The 19293-nt window shown below is 42.9% G+C and overlaps 1 protein-coding gene across 1 annotated transcript; it reads right to left on the bottom strand.

Moving 5' to 3' along the window:
* Positions 1-723: 723 nt before the first annotated feature.
* Positions 724-3047, bottom strand: tomm5 (translocase of outer mitochondrial membrane 5 homolog (yeast)). The gene is made up of 2 exons (XM_078396931.1): positions 2889-3047; positions 724-1645 (listed from the first exon to the last, which is right to left on the bottom strand). Exons 1-2 carry the CDS (start codon positions 3007-3009, stop codon positions 1611-1613), a joined length of 156 nt encoding a protein of 51 aa, XP_078253057.1. The 5' UTR covers positions 3010-3047; the 3' UTR covers positions 724-1610.
* Positions 3048-19293: the final 16246 nt, after the last annotated feature.

The raw sequence follows: 19293 nt of genomic DNA, 5'->3' as shown, positions 1-19293 counted from the left end.
CCTTTTCCTTCCATATATGCTGTCTGGCTTGCCAAGCTCTTCCAGCGTGTTTTTGGCTCAGCACATCCTTGCTGCTTCTGATGAGGTAAAAATAATCTATCACGTAATTTCACCCTTAGTTTCTAAATCTATTCCTCCCTCTGTACGTGGCTCGTTATTCTCTTCGTTATTGCTGCAATTTGTGGCTGATCAAATTAAACTTAATAAATATTCATCGCTGAAGTTACAGAAACTATAGGAGGGTATTTTCTGCAATTCCATACAAGAAAGTTGTTTGAACTCTTAGCTTGTCAATGACTGAACAGTGCCCAAGAAGCTTAAGGTATCTAACAAGTTAGTTATTTTAAAACAATTTAACAACTACTTTGTAGCTTTTGCTAATAATATCTACAAATTTTAAATAAATTCAAATTTCAAACTGGCATGATAAAATTTGATCTTGCCAATTTGTATTACTAGTCTATCTCACAATTTGAATATACAAATGTCCTTTTAGTTGCAGATACAACAGTTGCATGCAGCAAGTGTCTTTTCTACCCACTGACTGATATGAAATGTTCTGGTCACCCTCTGCTGTATGATCAAGGAACTGCTTGAGCTGTTTCAGGCTGCTTTGATCCCAACTGCCACAAAAGATATGTTCATCAGGTTTGTTCCATCTGCCCCAATGCACACCTCACTTGGATTTAGTCCTTGTCTGATGAAATGTCTGAATATGCCAAAAAAAAGTGTTCCTTGAAACAGTCCAGCTGGAATTTTATTCATTTGTTTCCTTTGAAAAAACAATATTTTTTTCAACAGAACACAATCCAATTTATATCCTTAGTTTAGGGAAATGCAAAAAAATAACCAACAAATCTAGCATTCCTCACACAAAGACTGCATTAATTTAACTTTTATAGTTATTTAAGGAAGTTGAAGAATTCAACTATTAGCCAAGAATTTAGATACTGCAGATCAAAACAGAAAGGCTGAAAAAAGAAATCTGATTTTAAAAATCTGGTACTTTGCATCAGTGCAAGTAATTTGAGATTTTATAATTTTTAAACAGGTGAAAAATGTGGATTTTCATTTTAAATATAGAAACTTTAGCATGTATTTTTAAAAACATGCAAGTTCAAAGCACATTCACGTTGAAAAAAGCTTAAATTCAACCCAGTTCAGGGACCATCTTCAGGGTAAGACTAAATTCCACATCATTGAAACACTGAATAATTGCTGCAGTGATTCTCAAGAGAGAAAACTCAACTCTTCTTGAAACCAGGTCAAACATAAATCAGGTTCACATTCAGCAAACAATAACCACAAATCATACATAGCAAACAATTATTTTTTTAAAGAGACTTGTTTGCCTTGTAAGTGAATAACTAATATACATCAATACCAAAAAATGTTATCATGTTTGAAAAACAATTGTAAGAGACATTATTTGCAATTAATCCAGTTGTACAAATAGAACAGTTTTAAAATACAAGGGTTGAAAATGTGTCCATTAGTTGAGTATAAAAGATCCATTTGTTATAGTAGCAGCAACATCTTCAATTATCTCTGCACATTTTGTCAGCCTGTCCCAACTCATTCTTATATTAGGTTTCCATCTGCAGCGAAGTTCAAATACTATCCAATTTCTTTAGGATAAAAGGAGCTGGAAAATAATTGACAGGAATTAGTATAGCTTGAAGACTGAAACTAGAGACTCAAATAATATATAGACAAGTACTTTAATTGTCAAAGTACATAAAGCTATGTACCCAATGCAGACAAATGAAATGAGTGTAAATGGATAAAATGGGCAGCATTGATATAGGGCTGAAGTGCTGTACAACTGATGCTAAAAAACATTTTAAAAAAGGAACCCTACAATCAGGTTTGAAGGAGTCTTAGACCTGAAACATTAGTTGTTTCTCTTTCCAGATAGCAGACCTACGATAAGTCAAGTCAAGTCAAGTCAATTTTATTTGTATAGCACATTTAAAAACAACCCACGTTGACCAAAGTGCTGTACATTTGATTAGGTTGGTGAGACCACATTTAGAGTATTGTGTTCATGAGGAATAGATCGGGTAGATGCAGAGTCTTTTGCCCAGAATAGGTGAATCGAGGACCAGAGGACATCAGTTTAAGGTGAAGGGGAAAAGATTTAAAATGAATCAGAGGGGTAACTTTTTTTTTTAACACAAATGTTGGTGGGTGTATGAAACAAGCTGCCAAAGGAGGTAGTTGAGGCTGGGACTATCCCAGCGTTTAAGAAACAGTTGGACAGGTTTGGAGGGATATGGACCAAACGCGGGCAAGTGGGACTCGTGTAGTTGGGACTTGTCGGCCGGCGTGGGCAAGTTGGGCTGAAGGGCCTGTATCACTCTATGATTATCAAGTGTTTTGTTCACAAAATGCTGGAGTAACTCAGCAGGTCAGGCAGCATCTCGGGAGAGGAATGGGTGACGTTTCCGGTCGAGACCCTTCTTCGGACTGGTCAAGTGGACTACATCAAGTGTTTTGTGTATCTACCCAATGACTGAGATTATACAGGAACTGAGCAGGACCGTATGGAAAGAGATAAAAATAAAGAAATCTGGCGCATCATCGTATTGGCAAGGATGGTTTAACCACTACCCTTCACGAGTAAAATAGAAATGCTGAAACATTAAGTAACCCAACTCGCTCCGAGAGGGAGCTCAGTACAATATCTCTCCGGGTCCAATCTCCCCGACATCGATTCCACGAGGTTGTCCCCTTACGGCTGTTGACAGAACCTGAGGCTGAGCACAACCATCCCACCCAGGTCTGACCCCCGGCCGCGCCCCGGGCCGAGCACAGGATTCAATATTTTCACCATCAGTGGTTTATCCTGCACAATCCATTTGCGACGCCAACCCCCGGCCACTTACTCGCCCGCAGGACGGCCACGTAAATGAGGAAATAGCGGAGGGAACGGAGCACGTCGGCCCTCATCGACCTGCGCAGCTCCTCCGGGTCCATCTTGGGTCCCAGCGCCTCCATCCTGAACATGGCGACGACCGGCAGCTCACTGACCTTGCGGCCGCCCCCGCCACGTGACCACGCGGCCAATCAGCGAGGTCCCGCCCGCCGCATCACGTGACCGACGTGGTTTACTGACAATTCCAAGTTCATTCATAAAATTTGCACCAAGTGCAATGGAAATCGAGCACAGGATTCAATATTTTCACCATCAGTGGTTTATCCTGCACAATAGTTGATTGAGATCACAATCCATTTGCTGCATCACGTCCTCACCCTTTCTATTCCGACTCAGAGGGATCCCGTTCCCTTCACCTTCAACTCCACCACTCTCCACATTATTTGCCACAATCCTCAACACATCTAAAGTGATGCCACCCACCAAAGAATCTGTCCCTCTCAGCAATTCAAGGGGACAAATTGTCCCATAATACAGAAACAAGGAACTGCACATGCTGGTTTGCAAAAATAAAGACACAAAGTGCTGGAGTAACTCAACGGGTTAGGCAGCATATTCAATGATTCAATGATAATTAATTGGCACGTACTGAGGTATACTGAAATTCTTCGTTATGCAAACATTCCAGTAAAATCATACGATAGATAAACACAATCATAGTGCAATGATTGTAGTGTAAGAATAGTCAACTTCACTGAGGCAGTACACAAAGAGTGGCCATGTTTCTGGTGCCATTAAGTGCCTTTCAAGTTTCAAAGTTCTTAATAGTACAGAGTCTTAGCTTGGCCTTAAAGACCTGCTGTCCTGGTGACAGCACTGGATCGGTGTTGCAGGGGTTGACCTGCAGCTCTGGAGAACATGGATAGGCGATGTTTCGGTTCAGGACCCTTTTTTCAGATTGATTTAATGGGGGGGGGGGGGGGGGGGGGCGGGGATGGGAAAAAGAAAGGATGGGTAGGACAAAGTGTTGTAGGTAATAGATGAACACAGGTGAGGGGGGTTTTGGTAGGCATATGGTTGGACAAATCACCCCCTCCCTGGGTACAGTACTTTCTCCTTCACCTGTCCCTGTGCCTCCTCCCTCACCTCTATCCAGGGACCCAGCAGTCCTTCCAGGTGCGATAGAGGTTCATGTGCACCTTCTTTCACTTCATCCACTGCATCCAGTGTTTCCAATGTGGCCTCCTGTATATCAGTGAGACCAAGAGTCGAATCTGCAATCGTTTCGTGGAACACTTACACTCAGTCCTCCAAGGCCTACCCGATCATTTTTAACTCCTCTTCCCATTCCCATACTGCCCTTTCTGTCAGGGCCTCTTCCTTTACCAGGGTGAAGCCAACTAGAGGAATAGCACTTCATAATCCTCAGAGGTAGTTTACAATCCAGCGGTATGAACATTGAATTCTCCAATTTTAGATAACTTCTAACAAGATAACCCCTTTCTCTCCCACACCCCCATCACCCCCCTCCCCTGTGCCCCGCCTAGACGTGCACCCACTTCTCTCCACCCTTCTCCCCCTCCTCCACTTCTTCCCCATCACATACATTCCTTCCTCTGGCTTCACAATTTGCATCTCTTTAATCCTTTTGTCTCACACCTTTTTTTTCCATCACTATCCTTTGTTCCAACCATCTTCCTATCAAACCCACTCTCTCACCGGTGCTCCACATTTTACCTGCCAGCTTTGTCCTGCTCCTAGCCTTCTAGCTTTCTTCCCCTCCTCTGCAATCAGTCCAAAGAGGAATGCAACCCAAAACATCACCCATCCACGTTCTGCAGTGATGCTGCATGACCAAGAGTTACTCCAGCATTTTGTGTCATATTTTTGTTCTATAATGCTTTCATTCACTCTTACATCTCAATCAATATTTGTTCCCTTGTGGTATGCAGTCACTGGAGACACAACTCCTATACTTTTAACTGTTTCTGTTGGACAGAGACTCATATATTTCTAACAAGTGCAGGGATTTATTTGAAATTTCAATTTAATTGATTAAATTTGATGTTCAAGAGAAAGAAAGGGTGAAATATCTTCATCAGATCCACAAGAACATAAGAAATCAAAGCAGCAGTCACATGTGTGCCCCCCCCCCCATATGTGTTTCCCCATTAATGAGATGATTCATAACCTCATTGATACTTTCTAACAGTAATTCCACAATATCGGGACTATTTTTTACCTGGGAATATAATGACGCATCTGGTCGATGAGAACACATCCTTGTGGGGAACCGTTGGTGAGAATTAGAGTGGAGGATATTTTATCTCATATTCTCACTGGTTGTGGTTTATGGATCATGAAGTCAAGGATCCAGTGACAGAGGGAGATGCTGACTCCAATGTCCAGCAGTTTGGAAATGAGTTTGGTTGGGATTATGGTGTTGAAAACTCAACTAGATTCAATGAATAGGAGTGTGCCATGGGTGTCCTTTTTATCTAAGTGTTTCAACAATGAGTGTAGAACCGGGAGATGGCATCTGTCATGGACCTTGGGCGAAGTAGACAAACTGCAGTGGATCATGGCTGCCTAGGCGGCTGGAATTAATATGCCCCATGACCAGCCTCTCATAGAATTTCATGGTGGATGCAGGAACAATTGGACAGTAATCATTAAAGGTTCCTTGGTTTTCTTTGAATTGGTAACATTTTGTTGTGCTGAAGTTACCTTTGGCAAAATATCTTACAAAAAGAAAACTGGATATATTTTCTGCAGTGGGCAACAGATCACACCGATTGATTGAAAGATGCAGCATAGAAACAGGCCTTTCGGTTCTCACCAAGTCTACGCTGACCATCGTTCACACTAGTTTCATGTTATCCCACTGTTGCATCCACCCCATTGCCCATTAGGGGCAATTTACAGACATCTATTAACCTACAAACCCACACGTTTTCTGGATGTGGGAGGAAACTGTAGCACACACAGTCGCAGGGAGAATGTGCAAACTCCACACAGACAACACCCGAGGTTAGGATTGCACTCAGGTACCTGCAAGGTAGCAGCTCTACCAGCTGCGTCACCGTGCTGCCCACTGCTTTACAAACTGAGAAGAAAATTCCAGGAAAGACTGGGAGATAACCAACACAATTTCAGAATTTCATCTTTGAGTTTGAACGTGGAACAAGCAGCAGTGAACAAATCCTGTTTTATGCACAAACCAAGGGCTGGTAAAAATGGCATTTGGATATTGCAGCCACAGAAGGGAATGGGGGAAGGAGCTAGAACATTAAAGCCAAGTTCAGGTCACCTCATATTTATTGGTTATGCGTAAATTCACATCTGCATTTGTTACATCGTCAACATAAATCTTCAGAATTGTATGAATATGCATCCGGTCACAGATTAATACAGTTGTTTTTGGTAACACTCTCTGGAGATAAGGGTTCCAAACCTACCTTTTGTTCAAAGCTCTGAGACCAAACACTGCTCAGTCTTCAGTATAAGGAGCGGAATGACATTATGGACCATTGCTGAAGTGGTTAATGTGTTGACCAGATGGCATAGATTTTAACAACACTTCCCCTTCATTTTCTGGATTGCTTCCAGAAGCCAATGAAATATGGAAGGAGATAATAATTACAGAAAGCACTTAGTTTTCCCTGAACTGTAGTAATGTGCAGACACAGTAACCCTTCTATAACCAGTGGATTGTTTCTCTTATTTAGTATCATTAGGGATATGCATGAAATACTTATTTTGGTTTGCTGATTATCGATTGCTTTTGCAGCATTCTTTAATGTGCTTATAATTCCTGGTAAGTGCTGTATTGGAATGAATGTTGGCTTTTGTCAGACTGAATACTCCAACTAAATCTATAAAGTAATAGATAAGATACTTTTTAAAGAAAAATACTCCATACTTGGGACTAGGGTGCTGAGAATAGAGGCATAAAAACATTGGAACCTGTGGAGCATTAGCCCTCAAATGCACATTAGGGACAATTTTGCAGAACTGTATTAATCGTACAAAACTATACGTCTTTGGGATGTGGGAGGAAACTGGAGAACCTGTAGGAAACCCATGTGGTCATAAGGAGAACATGCAAACTCTACACACATACACTACCTGAGGACAGATCGATTCTGGGTTTCGACTGCTGTGAGATAGCAGTTCTAACACTGTGCCCTTTATAAATAAATAAAAAAGTTCAACTATTTTTTAAGTTGAGGAAGTGCTGGACGTTGTTAAGACATGCGGAGATAGATCTCCTGGACCTGATCAGATATATCCTTGAACTCCGTGGGAGGTTAGAGAAGAAATTGCAGAGGTCCTGAGTAAGATATATGAATCATTGATAGACACAGATGAGATGCTGAAAAACTGGAGAGTGGCTAATACTGTATGTCTGTTTAAGAAGTGCTGCAAAGAAAAACCTTGTAAGACCTGTAAGCCTAACATTTAGGATAGGCAAGTAACCGGAGAGGTTTCTGTGGAATAAGATATATATGCATCTGGAAAACAGGAGTTGAATAATGATAGTCAGCATAGTTTTGTGCATGGGAGATAGACACAAAATGCTGGAGTAATTCAGCGGGACAGGCAGCATCTCTGGAGAGAAGGAATGGGCGACATTTCAGGTTGAGACCTTCAGACTGTGTGTGGGAGATTGTTTCTCAAGAATTTGAAATCTTTGAAGAAGTGACCAAGTAGGTTAATGGGGGCAAAGTCATGGACATTATCTATTTGGACATCAGCAAGGTCTTTGATAAGGTTTGACATGGTAGACTCAGAGGGTTCAATCACATGGGATCTCGGGAGAGCTAACGAACGGGATATAGAATTGACTTCATCGTAGGAAGCAGAGGGTGATGGTGGAAGTTTGTTTTTCGGACTGGAAGCCTTTGACTTGTGGTGTGCCTCAGGGATCGGCGCTGGGCCCATTGCTATTTGTTATCTTTACCAATGATTTGGATGAGAATGTACAAGACGCAATTGGTAAGTTTGCAGATGATATTAAATCAGTTGGAATCACAGACAATTAAGATAATTTCCAAGAATTGCAGTGGGATTTTGATCAGCTGGGCAAGTGAGGTGAGGAATGGCAAATGGAGTTTAATTCAGACAAATGTGAAGTGATGCATTTTGAAAACACGAACCAGGGCAGGACCTTCACAGTGAAGTGTAGCGTCCTGGGGAGTGTTTACAGTGGAAGGATCTTGGAGTACAAGTGCATAGTTCCATGCAATTGGCATCACAGGTAAATAGGACGATGAAAAGGGGTTTTGGCATGCTGTCCTTCATCAGTCAGACATTTGAGTATAGACGTTGAGACATTATGTTCTGGTTGTACAAGCCTCACGACTGAGGCTCCACCATACTGGAGTAGGGGGTTCAGTTTTGTTCACCTTGTTGTCGGAAAGATGCCATTAAGCTGGAAAGGTTTCAGAGAAGGTTGAAGAGGATGTTGTCAGTACTCGAGGGCCTGAGCCATATGGAGAGTTTGGGCAGGCTAGGACTTTATTCCTTGAAGCTCAGGAGGCTGAGGGATGATCTTATAGAGTTGTATAAAATCATGAGTGAAATAGGGTGAATGTGCAGTCTTTTCTCTGGGGGAAGAAAATCACTAACTAGATGGCATAGATTTAATGTGAGAGATGAAAAATTTAATAGCAACCTGAGTAGAAACTTCTTCACACAGAGTGTGGAGTATATGAAATGAGCTGTCAGAGGAGGTAGTTAACACAGATACAATAATAACATTTAAAAGACATTTCAACTGGCACATGGATAGGAAAAGTTTAGAGGGATATAGACAAAGTGGAGGTTAATTGGACAAACTTAGATGGGGTATTTTTGTCGGCATGGATGAGTTGGCTCGAAGGGCCTATTTCTACACTGCATGGCTCAATGACTCCATCAGCTAATTTTTTGCAGTCTGTCCACAAAGGTTCACCATTTAACTCAAATTTAATTCTGGTGAATCTGCACTCTAGCTGTGATGAAAGGTACATGTTAATTCCTTCTTTCAGCCAGACACAAGATTGTGAAATGTTAATGGGTTTATTGATTTAACTCGTAATAGTGAGACTTGAATGCTTCCGAATCAAGTGCACTAGAGAGGAAGACATGAAAGAAAGCGCATTGTTGGGAATCAGAATCACTGAAGCCACCAATATAATTGTTCCAGACAACTTGATTATACTTCACTACACTTTAATGAGATCCTATTATGAAACACTGTAGCATTGGTTTGGTATTTGAAGAAGTTTTTAATTTACTCAACATGGTTCAACTGCACACACGGGTATTCTTTGTTTAGAAAAGCAGTGTAAATTATCACCAGACATCTGATTACTGTTCAAGACAAGACCAAAGTAACATAAATCAAACTCTCTTGTGAGTTCTCAAAAAGCTAACATCCAGTTAGTTCTGGGTGTTATTGCCATTCTGACAGTTTACGACCAAATCACAATTGCATGTTACGTTTTTATATCACTTAAAAAGTTCATGCAAAAGCTTCCTGAGCCCCTCTATGTGGAAAAATCACACGTTTGAAAAGTATAATGTTTTTATCAGCATTTGCTAATTGACAATTATGTTTTCCCATTCTGTGCCATTTTGTGTCTCTGGACATTTGACTGTGCACTTCGGGGTGTCTGTCACCCATGAACCCATGATGCAATTTCTATGTCAAACATGCGCAGCATAACATCATCAACCATGCAACAGTCCTTTTGGCATTCTGCAGGAAAAGATGATTCACATTATTCCCACAGCAACTGCCAATTCCCCAAACCCACAGAATCTTTCTGGCACCAAAAGCATGTAGAGGAAGTAAATGACTTGCTTACATCTGTTGGTTCCCCATCCATCACTTCCTCCCAATCCCAGTCCACTGCCTGACACAGGAGCATTGGGTCTGAAGCACCAATCTGCTGCACCCTCCAACCTTCATCATTGATTATGGCAATTCCTAATCTCGTTATTCTTTACCCCTCAATATGTCAGCCCTTAATCTTATTTCCTCTATTCCACCCAATCCACATATTAAATGCCAGCCCTCAATGTCCCTCAACCTTTAAAATACCAATCCCACAGCCATCCCCCCTATCTTATTCACATCATGGGCCATCTCCCAAACCCTCCACCCTCAGAAGCTCGGTGCATGACACATTTTCAGTTTCAAGGTATACAACATCTTAGAACTTGTGTGACGTAGAACTCAAGCATCACATATATCCAAGGTTAAAGGTTCATATCCAAGGAAAGCCAACAACTGAAACAACTATCCTCTTCAGCAGCTTTCCTGACAAAAACACATGCATGCTCACGGAGGTGAACTAACATTTGAACAAAATCCCCATGAGTCTATTGAACCAGTCTGGAGTATAGATCTTGAAGCAGCAGGCGCTCATGCCCTCTGCAGGTATGGACAGCAAGTACAGGTCAGTTTAAAAAGTCATCCCCCAGCAAGGCTTTTGTTAATGTGTGGGGATCGCTGGTCGGAGCGGATTCGATGGGCCGAAGGGCCTGTTCCCACGCTGTTTCTCTAAACTAAACTAAATGAAACTAAGATATTTCAATTATTAGAGACTGCAGAAGTATTACTTAGCAACTCACTTGGTTTAATACAGAAGAGGGAATGAGACTAATGAGCAAAGAAAATGACTTACAAAGCACTGACATCTATGGACAGATACCTGTTTGATCTTCGGCATCAGATAGACACAAAATGCTGGAGTAACTCAGCGGGACAGGCAGCATCTCTGGAGAGAAGGAATGGTGACATTTCAGGTCGAGACCCTTCTTCAGATTGACACTAATCTCAGGCATTAATTGACAGCACTTGGCATTCCTTGGTCATGCATATCATGAGCCACACAGAATACTACACCATCCAATTGATTCCAAATAGTATTCCCAAGATCAACAGTCTTAACCACTGTAATCAAATGGAGCAGATGAGCATAGTGGATGGCATGGACAAGGTGGACTGATAGGACCTGTTTCTGTGCTGTACAATTCTATAACCCTATGATCCTGATTGTGGCACGAGGTGCCTGCATCTTTCTAGTGCTCCCGTAGAACTTAGTAAATTTCAGGCAAATAACTGCACTCACCGCTCGCTGGGAGTTGAAAAGATTCACAACCATCTGAGGGAAGACATTTCTTCTCATCCCAGATTGAAATGAGCGATACTATATCCTGAGACCCTTGTTCTCGAGTCCTCTACTCAGGGAAATATTCTTAATCCATCAAGCCCCCTCAGAGTCTTGGAAATCACCTCTCATTCTTTTAAATGTCAAAGGTTATTGGCTTAACTTGTTCGACTTTCCTTATAACTCTTTATTTTATTGCATTTCTGAGATGCGGGAGCTGCTTATAGGGCCAGAATTTATTACCCATCCCTGATTGTCTTTGGGAAGGCGAGAGTGAGCTACATCTTAAACTGTTGTAGACTGTCTAGTGAAGGTACTTTTGTACTGCTGTTGGGAGGGAGTTCCAGGATTTAGACCCAGCAATGAACAGGACATAAAATTCCATGGTGTAACTGTATGGAAACAGTTTGGCTAAAGCACAGCTGGCTATGCGTATTGGTCCGCAGCTCTACAGATGGCATGTTGTCTGGTCCATAATCTTTGCTGTTTCTTGTGCCTTTAGCTAGTTCTTGATATCACATGGAAATAATCAAGTTGGCTGGAAAATTGACTTCTGTGATGGTGGAGATCTCAGAGAAAGCCAACATGTTTGGTCATTTGGCAGTGCATTCTGGTAATCAAAACAGTAAATCTTCTCTGCTCTGCCTCCAAGCTAAATATATCCATCCAGATCTGAAGTGTTAACTATTTCCCTTTCCATAGCCTGACCTACTCAATGTTTTCGGTTTTTATTTCAGATTTCCAATATCTGTAGTTTAAATACATCTTTAGCAAATCCTTACTTAAATAGGGTGACCAAATTCGTGCTCCACGCATGGTGTTAGTTAAGCCCTGTGGTGTTGTAGCAAGACCTTTCTATACTTAAACTCCATTCCACCGTGCAATTAACACTTGTCCCACCCAGGGCCGTCTTAACGCATGGGCCTGATGGGCACTTGCCCGGGGGCCCACGAGCATAGGGCCCCATGCTGATCTGTGTATGTTAAGTGACTTGCAATAAATAAATACTACTTTAAAAATGTAGGTTCAATAAGTGCTTTTTTCGCAACATTTTCGGTCACTAAGTGCTTCTCACAGCGATCTGTAAGTGCTTTTCGCAACAATGTAGCACCCTAAGTCCATCGCTGAGTGCTTTTTGGTAAGTGCTTTTTGCCGGCACGACAGGGGGGGGCTGGTAGGGAAAGGGGGGTGGGGGAGAGTAATGGTAGGGGCCCCACTACACTGCTTTGCCCGGGGGCCCATAATGCTGTAAAAACGGCCCTGGTCCCACCCCAATCATTCATTCTCCCTGCTGCCATAAGGCAAAAGGCAAAAGGTACAGAAGCTTCAAAGCACCCACCATCAGGAATAGCCTTTTCCCCTCTGTTATTAGGCTTCTGAATGGTCCTTCCATTAGCTAGGGTGTTGGGCCAGTCATCTCTACCCCATTGCAGACATTGGACTTTGTCAATGGAACTGATGCGCTACAATGCTGAGAACAATATTCTGCACTCTGTATGTTCCCCTTTGCTCTATCTATTATATGCAAGTTTGACTTGACTGTATTTATTATCTGATCTGATTGGATACCATGCAAAACAAAGCCTTTCACTGAACTTCGGTACATGTGACAATGATAAATCTAAACATAAAGCACACCCACTATTTGAGTTCCTGATTAGCCTTGGTTTTCAGGACTAACACTTAAAGAATGTGCAGGCTTGGGCGCAAATAAGGGACTGTAGAATAAATGAATGCATAGGGTTCAGAGCAATGGATAGAAATGCAATTTCTATAGAGGGGATACAATAGAAAGGAAGATGGTCAGGCATTTCTACAACCACCTTTGTCAAGAGTGTTTAATTGTCATATGTAGCAGTAACAAAACAATGAAATTCCTTTTGCAGCAGCTCAACAGGCCCATTTATGCAACAACACAAATAAAACATACAATAATCAATGATACAATAAATTAATAATCAGTAATATTAGGTAACTGGACCATAATAGCCCAAAATCTCACAAAGCACTACATCATCATGGACGTCAATGCTCTCAATCCTTTTGAGCTTTTCGTGATTGCATCAATATGCTGGGCTCAGGACAGATCTTCAGAGGTTTGCAGGAACTTGAAGCTGTTGACTCTGTCTTCCATTGACCCATGGATAAAGACAGGTTCATGGATCCCCAGCTTTCCCCTTCTGAAGTCAACAATCAGCTCCTCGGTCTTGCTAATTTTGAAAGCAAGATTATTGTTTTGGAACGATTTCTATCTATTGTCAATCTCCCCCCTGTACTCAAATTTCTCATCTGGTGCAACAATGGTGGTATTGTCAGTGAATTTAAAGATGACGTTGGAGCTCTATCTGGCTATATAGTAATTGATACAGAAAAAGGTGAACAGGGGACTGAGCACATAGCCTGAAAGGTGCTCCTAAATTGATGGTTATCAAAGAGGATGTGTCGTTGCCAATTCGTGCTGATTGTGGTCTGCCGATTAGGAAGTCGAAGATACTTTTTCTGCGAACAAGCAGAAACTCAGTTCTCCGAGTTTAATGATAAGTTTGAAGGGGATGATTGTGTTGAACGCCAAGCTGTAGATGAAGAACAGGTGCCTTACGTACATGTACTTGTTGTTCTAGTGATCCAGTGCAGAGTGGAGAGCCAGTGAGATCATATCCCCTGCTGATCTGTTGTGGTGATAGGTGAATTGTAGTAGGTCCAGGTCTTCACCAAGGAAACAATTGACATGCATCATACCCAACCTCAAAGCATTTCATCACCACACATGTTAGTCGTGAGGCAGGTCACCTTATTCTTCTTGGGTACTGGTGTTATAGATGACCTCTTAAAGCAGGTTAGGATTTCAGACCTTAGAAAGGAGAGTTTAAAATGCCCACAAAAGCCACAGCCAGTTGGTCCAGGCAGCTTATAGGAATGCGACTATGTACCCCATCAAGGCCATTCGGTTTCCAAGGGTTCATCCTCTTAAAGGATCTTCTAACATTGGCCTTTATTGCCTCCTGATACCATTAGGATACTAATAATTTGTTGCATGGGGATGAAGCAAGGGAATCAACTCGAAATAGTTGAAACAAGAAACTGCAGTGCTGGAGTAACTCAAAGAGTCAGGCAATATCCCTGAAGGACACAGATGGATGGTGTTTCAGGTTGGGACCCTTCTTCAGACTGATTATTGTCTTAAGAAGGGTCCCGACCCGAACCTTCACCTATCCTTGTTATCCAGGGATGTTGCCTGACCCTATGAGTTACTCCAGCACTTTGTGTCCTAACTAGAAATAGTTGACCTGCTGGTACGAATGACATTTGTGAGAAATGTGGTAGAGTCCCATAGGCTTAGGGAAGCAATTAAAAAGTATGAGTCCATAGTACTCCCAGTGCCAGATGTCAGGGATTGCAGGAGGAGGAGAATATAGGTTAATATGTGGTCACAGGAGGGTGAGCTTCAGAAACACAAGGACATCCGTCCAGTCCTGAGGCAAGGGAATGCTGTTGCATGGGCAGTGTGGTGTACTGGGGATATCCTCTTGAGTAAATAATGTAGGGCTGTGCATACTGCTGATAATAATCTTCAGGATATATAAAGGGCATCACAATATGTGTTAACTCTCTTACAGACTCTTTATTCCCCAGCTAAGTTCATCTCCAAACTCATGGAACTTTGTGTCACTCCGCTCTGCAACTGGATCCTCGACTTCCTGACCAACAGACCACAATCAGTGAGGATAGGGGACAAATCATCCTCTATGATAATCCTCAACACTGGTGCTCCGAAAGGATGCTTTCTTAGCCCCCTTTATTTCTTACACACCCATGACTGTGAAGCCAAATGCAAATCCAACTCAATTTACAAATTTGCAGACGACATCACTGTAGTGGGCCAGATATTAAATAGTGTAGAGGTAGAGTAAAATAAATGTAGAGTACAGAAAGGAGATTGAGAACCTTGTAACCTGGTTTCAAGAAAACCGTTCTCTCATGTCAGTAAAACAAAGGAGATATGATTGACTTCAGGACGTGAAGTGGTGCACATACATTAACGACACCGAAGTCGAGATGGCTGAAAGCTTCAAGGTCCAAGGAGTAAATATCACCAGCAACTTGTCCTGGACTAGCCAAATCGAAGTAATGGTCAAGAAAGCACACCAATTCCTCGACTTCCTTAGAAGACTTGGGAGCTTTGGCATGTCCCCAACAACTCTCACCAACTCCTACAGATGCACCATAGAAAGCATTTTGTCAGGATGCATCACACTACGATTTGAGAATAGATCCATTCAGGACCAAAAGAAATTGCAGAGAATTATGGACGCAACCCAGACCACCACGCAAACCAACCTCCCTTCCATGGACTCCATGGACACTTCACGCTGCCTCGGCAAGGCCAGCAGCATAATCAAGGATGATCCCTCTTCTCCATTCTCCCATCAGGCAAGAGATACAGAAGTGTGAAAGCGTATAACTTCAGATTCAGGGACAGTTTCTTCCCAGCTGTTATCAGGCAACTGAACCATCCTATCACCAACTAGAGAGTAGTCCCGAGCTACCATTTACCTCATTGGAAACCCACAGACCATTACTGGACTTTATTTTTTACTAAACATTATATCCTCCATTCTGTATTTGTACATAGTGGAATGCTTGATTGTAATCATGTATAGTCTTTCTGCTGACTGGATAGTACGCAACCAAAAAGCTTTTCACTGTACCTCGGTATATGTGAGAATAAACTAAAGACTAAATTAGACAAATAGCAATTAGCATGTGTGTTAATGTTATATAAAAGATTACATCAATGCATCACAAACACATGTAAACTACTCATTTGTTTACACAGAAGTAGAACCAGCAGCATGTTCTCTTCACCTGAGCTGAGACCACCCTCCTTATGGGGAGATTAAATGTTGTTATAGGGGAGATTTGAAACTTAAGAGGTCATGAGAAAGCAGGATGAAACATTAGATACAAAATACACAGATCACCAATTGCATTATTAGTTCAGAAATTGGAGGATCCAGACAGGGGAATGCATTGCAGATTAAGATAGTTTCAAGTTTATCTGAGCAAATACACAGCAAATGGTAAATAATGCTGGTGAAATGCCAGAGTCAACCTACGACTGCACAGGGTTATAAATGAAGTAATGGAAACTGGTACATGCCAGAAATAGGCATAGTATTCCTGGACATTTAGGAAAGAAAAGGTAGGAAATAAGGAGGGGGAAAGGCCAAATTGAAAGAAGAAATTGAGTTGAAAAGGTATCCCACTTTTGTGATTCAAAACAACTGACAGATCAAAAAATACTGAGCAATGGAAAGCTTTTAAAGATGAGATGATCTGACCAGACTAGACACATTTTCAAGGAGGATAGATGGAAGGAACAGCTTCCAAAACTAGATCTTCCCAGTTGACTAAAGCCATTGAGATTAAAATGAAGTGGAAAGTATTGGTTTATGATAATTAAGAAGCTAAATACAAAAATGTCAGAGATGAAAAATGCAAGGAGTGGCAAGGAAAGTGTCTGAGGATAGATGAGTGGATAACAGAGGATACGTAAAAACACTAGAAATACTTCTGGAAGGCTTCTTCTGCCGCTGTTGCCAACCGTATTTTTTCCAGTTGGCCTGTCTTGGACAAGTCCGAGAGGGGGGCTGCCATCGAGGAGAAAAAGTGGGACAAAACGGCGGTAATAGTCAGCCAACTCCAAGGCGGCACATATCTGGGTCTTGTTGGTAGTTCCTGGACATGGAAGTGGCGGTGCCGCGCAGCAGCTGCAGCTCACCTGCAGTCCGTTTGTCTTTTGTGTTTTCTTTAGTTTTTTGTCTTAATTGTAGTGTTTGGATGTGATGTAGTGTGTTTTGTGGTTGTGTGCTATGTGGGGGTGGGGGTTGGGAACTATTAAAAATTCCGTACGGTGTCACATCCAAACGGAGACATGACCTTTTTTCTGGGTCGTGTCTCCGTTCTAGCTGCGGCCTACCATCGGCCAAACACCTGGAGCTGGCGGCTTCCAGCTGGGACCACCTGGGGCTCTGGTTCGCAGAGCCCGCGGACCAGACTGTACTCACCACCTGCAGAGCTGGCTGTCTTCGGAGGCTGTGGTGACGCTGCGAGTGCGGCTGCGACTCACCCTCGGAGGCTTCGGCCGCAGGCCGCGTGGACGTCGGAAGCTTGCAGGTCCCTGGGTGGGGGCCGACCTTGGGAGCTCCAGCAGCGGCAGCATCTTCGCCCGCCCTGAATTGCCCTGAACAGTGGGTCGGCCCACTGCGGACCTTCACCGTCCGGCGCGGCCTGGAATAGGCCACGGGACTTTCTCCGCCCAGCGGGCACTTCAATGTCGGTAACCCCGACCGCCCCGACATGGCAATTTCAACAGCCTGTCCGCGAGAGATGGCAGGGAAGAGAAAGACATTCTGGCCTTCCATCACAGTGAGGAGGTGACTGGAGAGGGGGGGGGGGGGGGGGGTGGAGGATTATGTCCAGCGTGCACTCAAAGGTGGTGGGGCCGTCATGGCAGCCAAAGGGAAGAATTGTGTACTGCCATAAGCCAGAAGTTGAGAAGGCCGTTTTCTGTTTAGCAGAGGATGACAGTGGGATTCGCTAGTACCCTTTTGTTAAGTCTAATGCGGAAATATACAGTGACTTAACTAATCTCTCTGTGAGGTCATCCACTTGGGGCAGAGGATAGCTGTCAAAATGGGAGACGTTGTTGAGACGCCGGTAATCATCACAGAACCTGAATGTGCCATTAGGCTTGGGCTAATTACTACTGGGCTGAGCCAGGGGCAGTATGATTCCTCTATTACATCAAGTGCCCTCATCTGCTCAGCCACCTCCACAATGTCGCACCCACGTGCCTCTGGGATCCTGTCAGGCTACTCCAGGGTTGGTGTGTGTCTCATAGGATATGCCTGCCCAGGGCCCATCATGAAGTCGTCCTTAATCTGGTCCACAACGTCAGCTGGCTGTTGTCGCTGGTGGGAAGAGAGCCAGTCTCGATGGCAATGGACTCTGACCTGTGCATCTTCAGAACTCTCAGCCCATGCTGTGAGAAGGGAAGGGGGGGGAGGGTCAATCCATTTTTTAATGAGATTTACATGATAGATTTATATCTATTCCCTTCCCCAGTGATGTCATACCTTGTAGTTCACTGGCCCAACCGGCACCGTGATGGTGTCCAGAAACTTACACTCGGCATTTGGGATCAGTAACAGGACTCGGTCAACTGGCTGGAACCCAGCCTGGTGACCGAGGCTGCCTTACAGTTCCATTGACCCGGGTTCGATCCTGACTATGGGTGCTGTCTGTATGGAGTTTGTACATTTTCCCCATGACCATGAGGGTTTTCCCCGGATGCTCCGGTTTTCTCACACACTATAAAGACGTTCAGGCTTGTAGGTTAATTAACTTCGGTAAAAATTGAAAAATGTCCCTAACGTGTAGGATAGTGCGAGTGTACGGGGATCACTGGTTGGTGCAGACTCGGTGGACCGAGGGTCTGTTTTCACACTGTACCTCTAAACTCCAATATTTCTGTACAGATTTGGTCATCGTTGTTTGGATTGGGATATGGCACAAGGTTGAGATGCTCTGAAAGGGATCTAACACTGACTATTTATCTTCTTCAGCAGTTTGTTGGAAAATTTCTGTGCTTTATGCCTTTCCATTGCTCCACAGAAAATAAGGTGATGTTTGGTGATCTAACTGTCAGTCATCAGAAAATTTCACATCTTCTTCTGTGAACTGCGGCCCATTATCTGTGATCAGCGCTTCAGGTGTGAAGCGGGGGAATTTGGGGTTGTTCTTAGGGTAGAGAAGGCTGAGAGAAGATTTAGTCCACATTCAAAAATCCTGAAGGATTTTCAAAAAATGGATAAGGAAAAATTGTTTCTGGCAGCAGAAGAGTTGATAATCGGAGGACACAGATTAAAAATAACTGCCAAATTCCAGAGAAGACAAGCAGATGAAAGATTTATGCAGTGAGTTGTGATCTGGAATGCACTGCCTAATATCTTGCCGGAGGAAAATTCAGTTGTGACTTTCAAATGAAAATTGTAAAAATGAAGGGATTATTTGACAGAGTTTTCTTCGAAATCCAGTCCCAACTGCTTGTGATGTGTTAAAATTAAATATTTAGAGGACTTTGCACGTTCTGCAAAACAGGTATACATTTTTACCTGTTTCTTTAGCATCTGTCATTCTTGTAGAAATGTCATGCCATTTGTCCTGACTCCAGCAATTCTTCACCAGAGG

Source organism: Rhinoraja longicauda, chromosome 3 (genome assembly GCF_053455715.1).
Source record: "Rhinoraja longicauda isolate Sanriku21f chromosome 3, sRhiLon1.1, whole genome shotgun sequence".
Classification (NCBI taxonomy): domain Eukaryota; kingdom Metazoa; phylum Chordata; class Chondrichthyes; order Rajiformes; family Arhynchobatidae; genus Rhinoraja; species Rhinoraja longicauda.
Note: the sequence above shows the minus strand (reverse complement) of the source record. Positions and strands in the feature narration are given on the sequence as shown.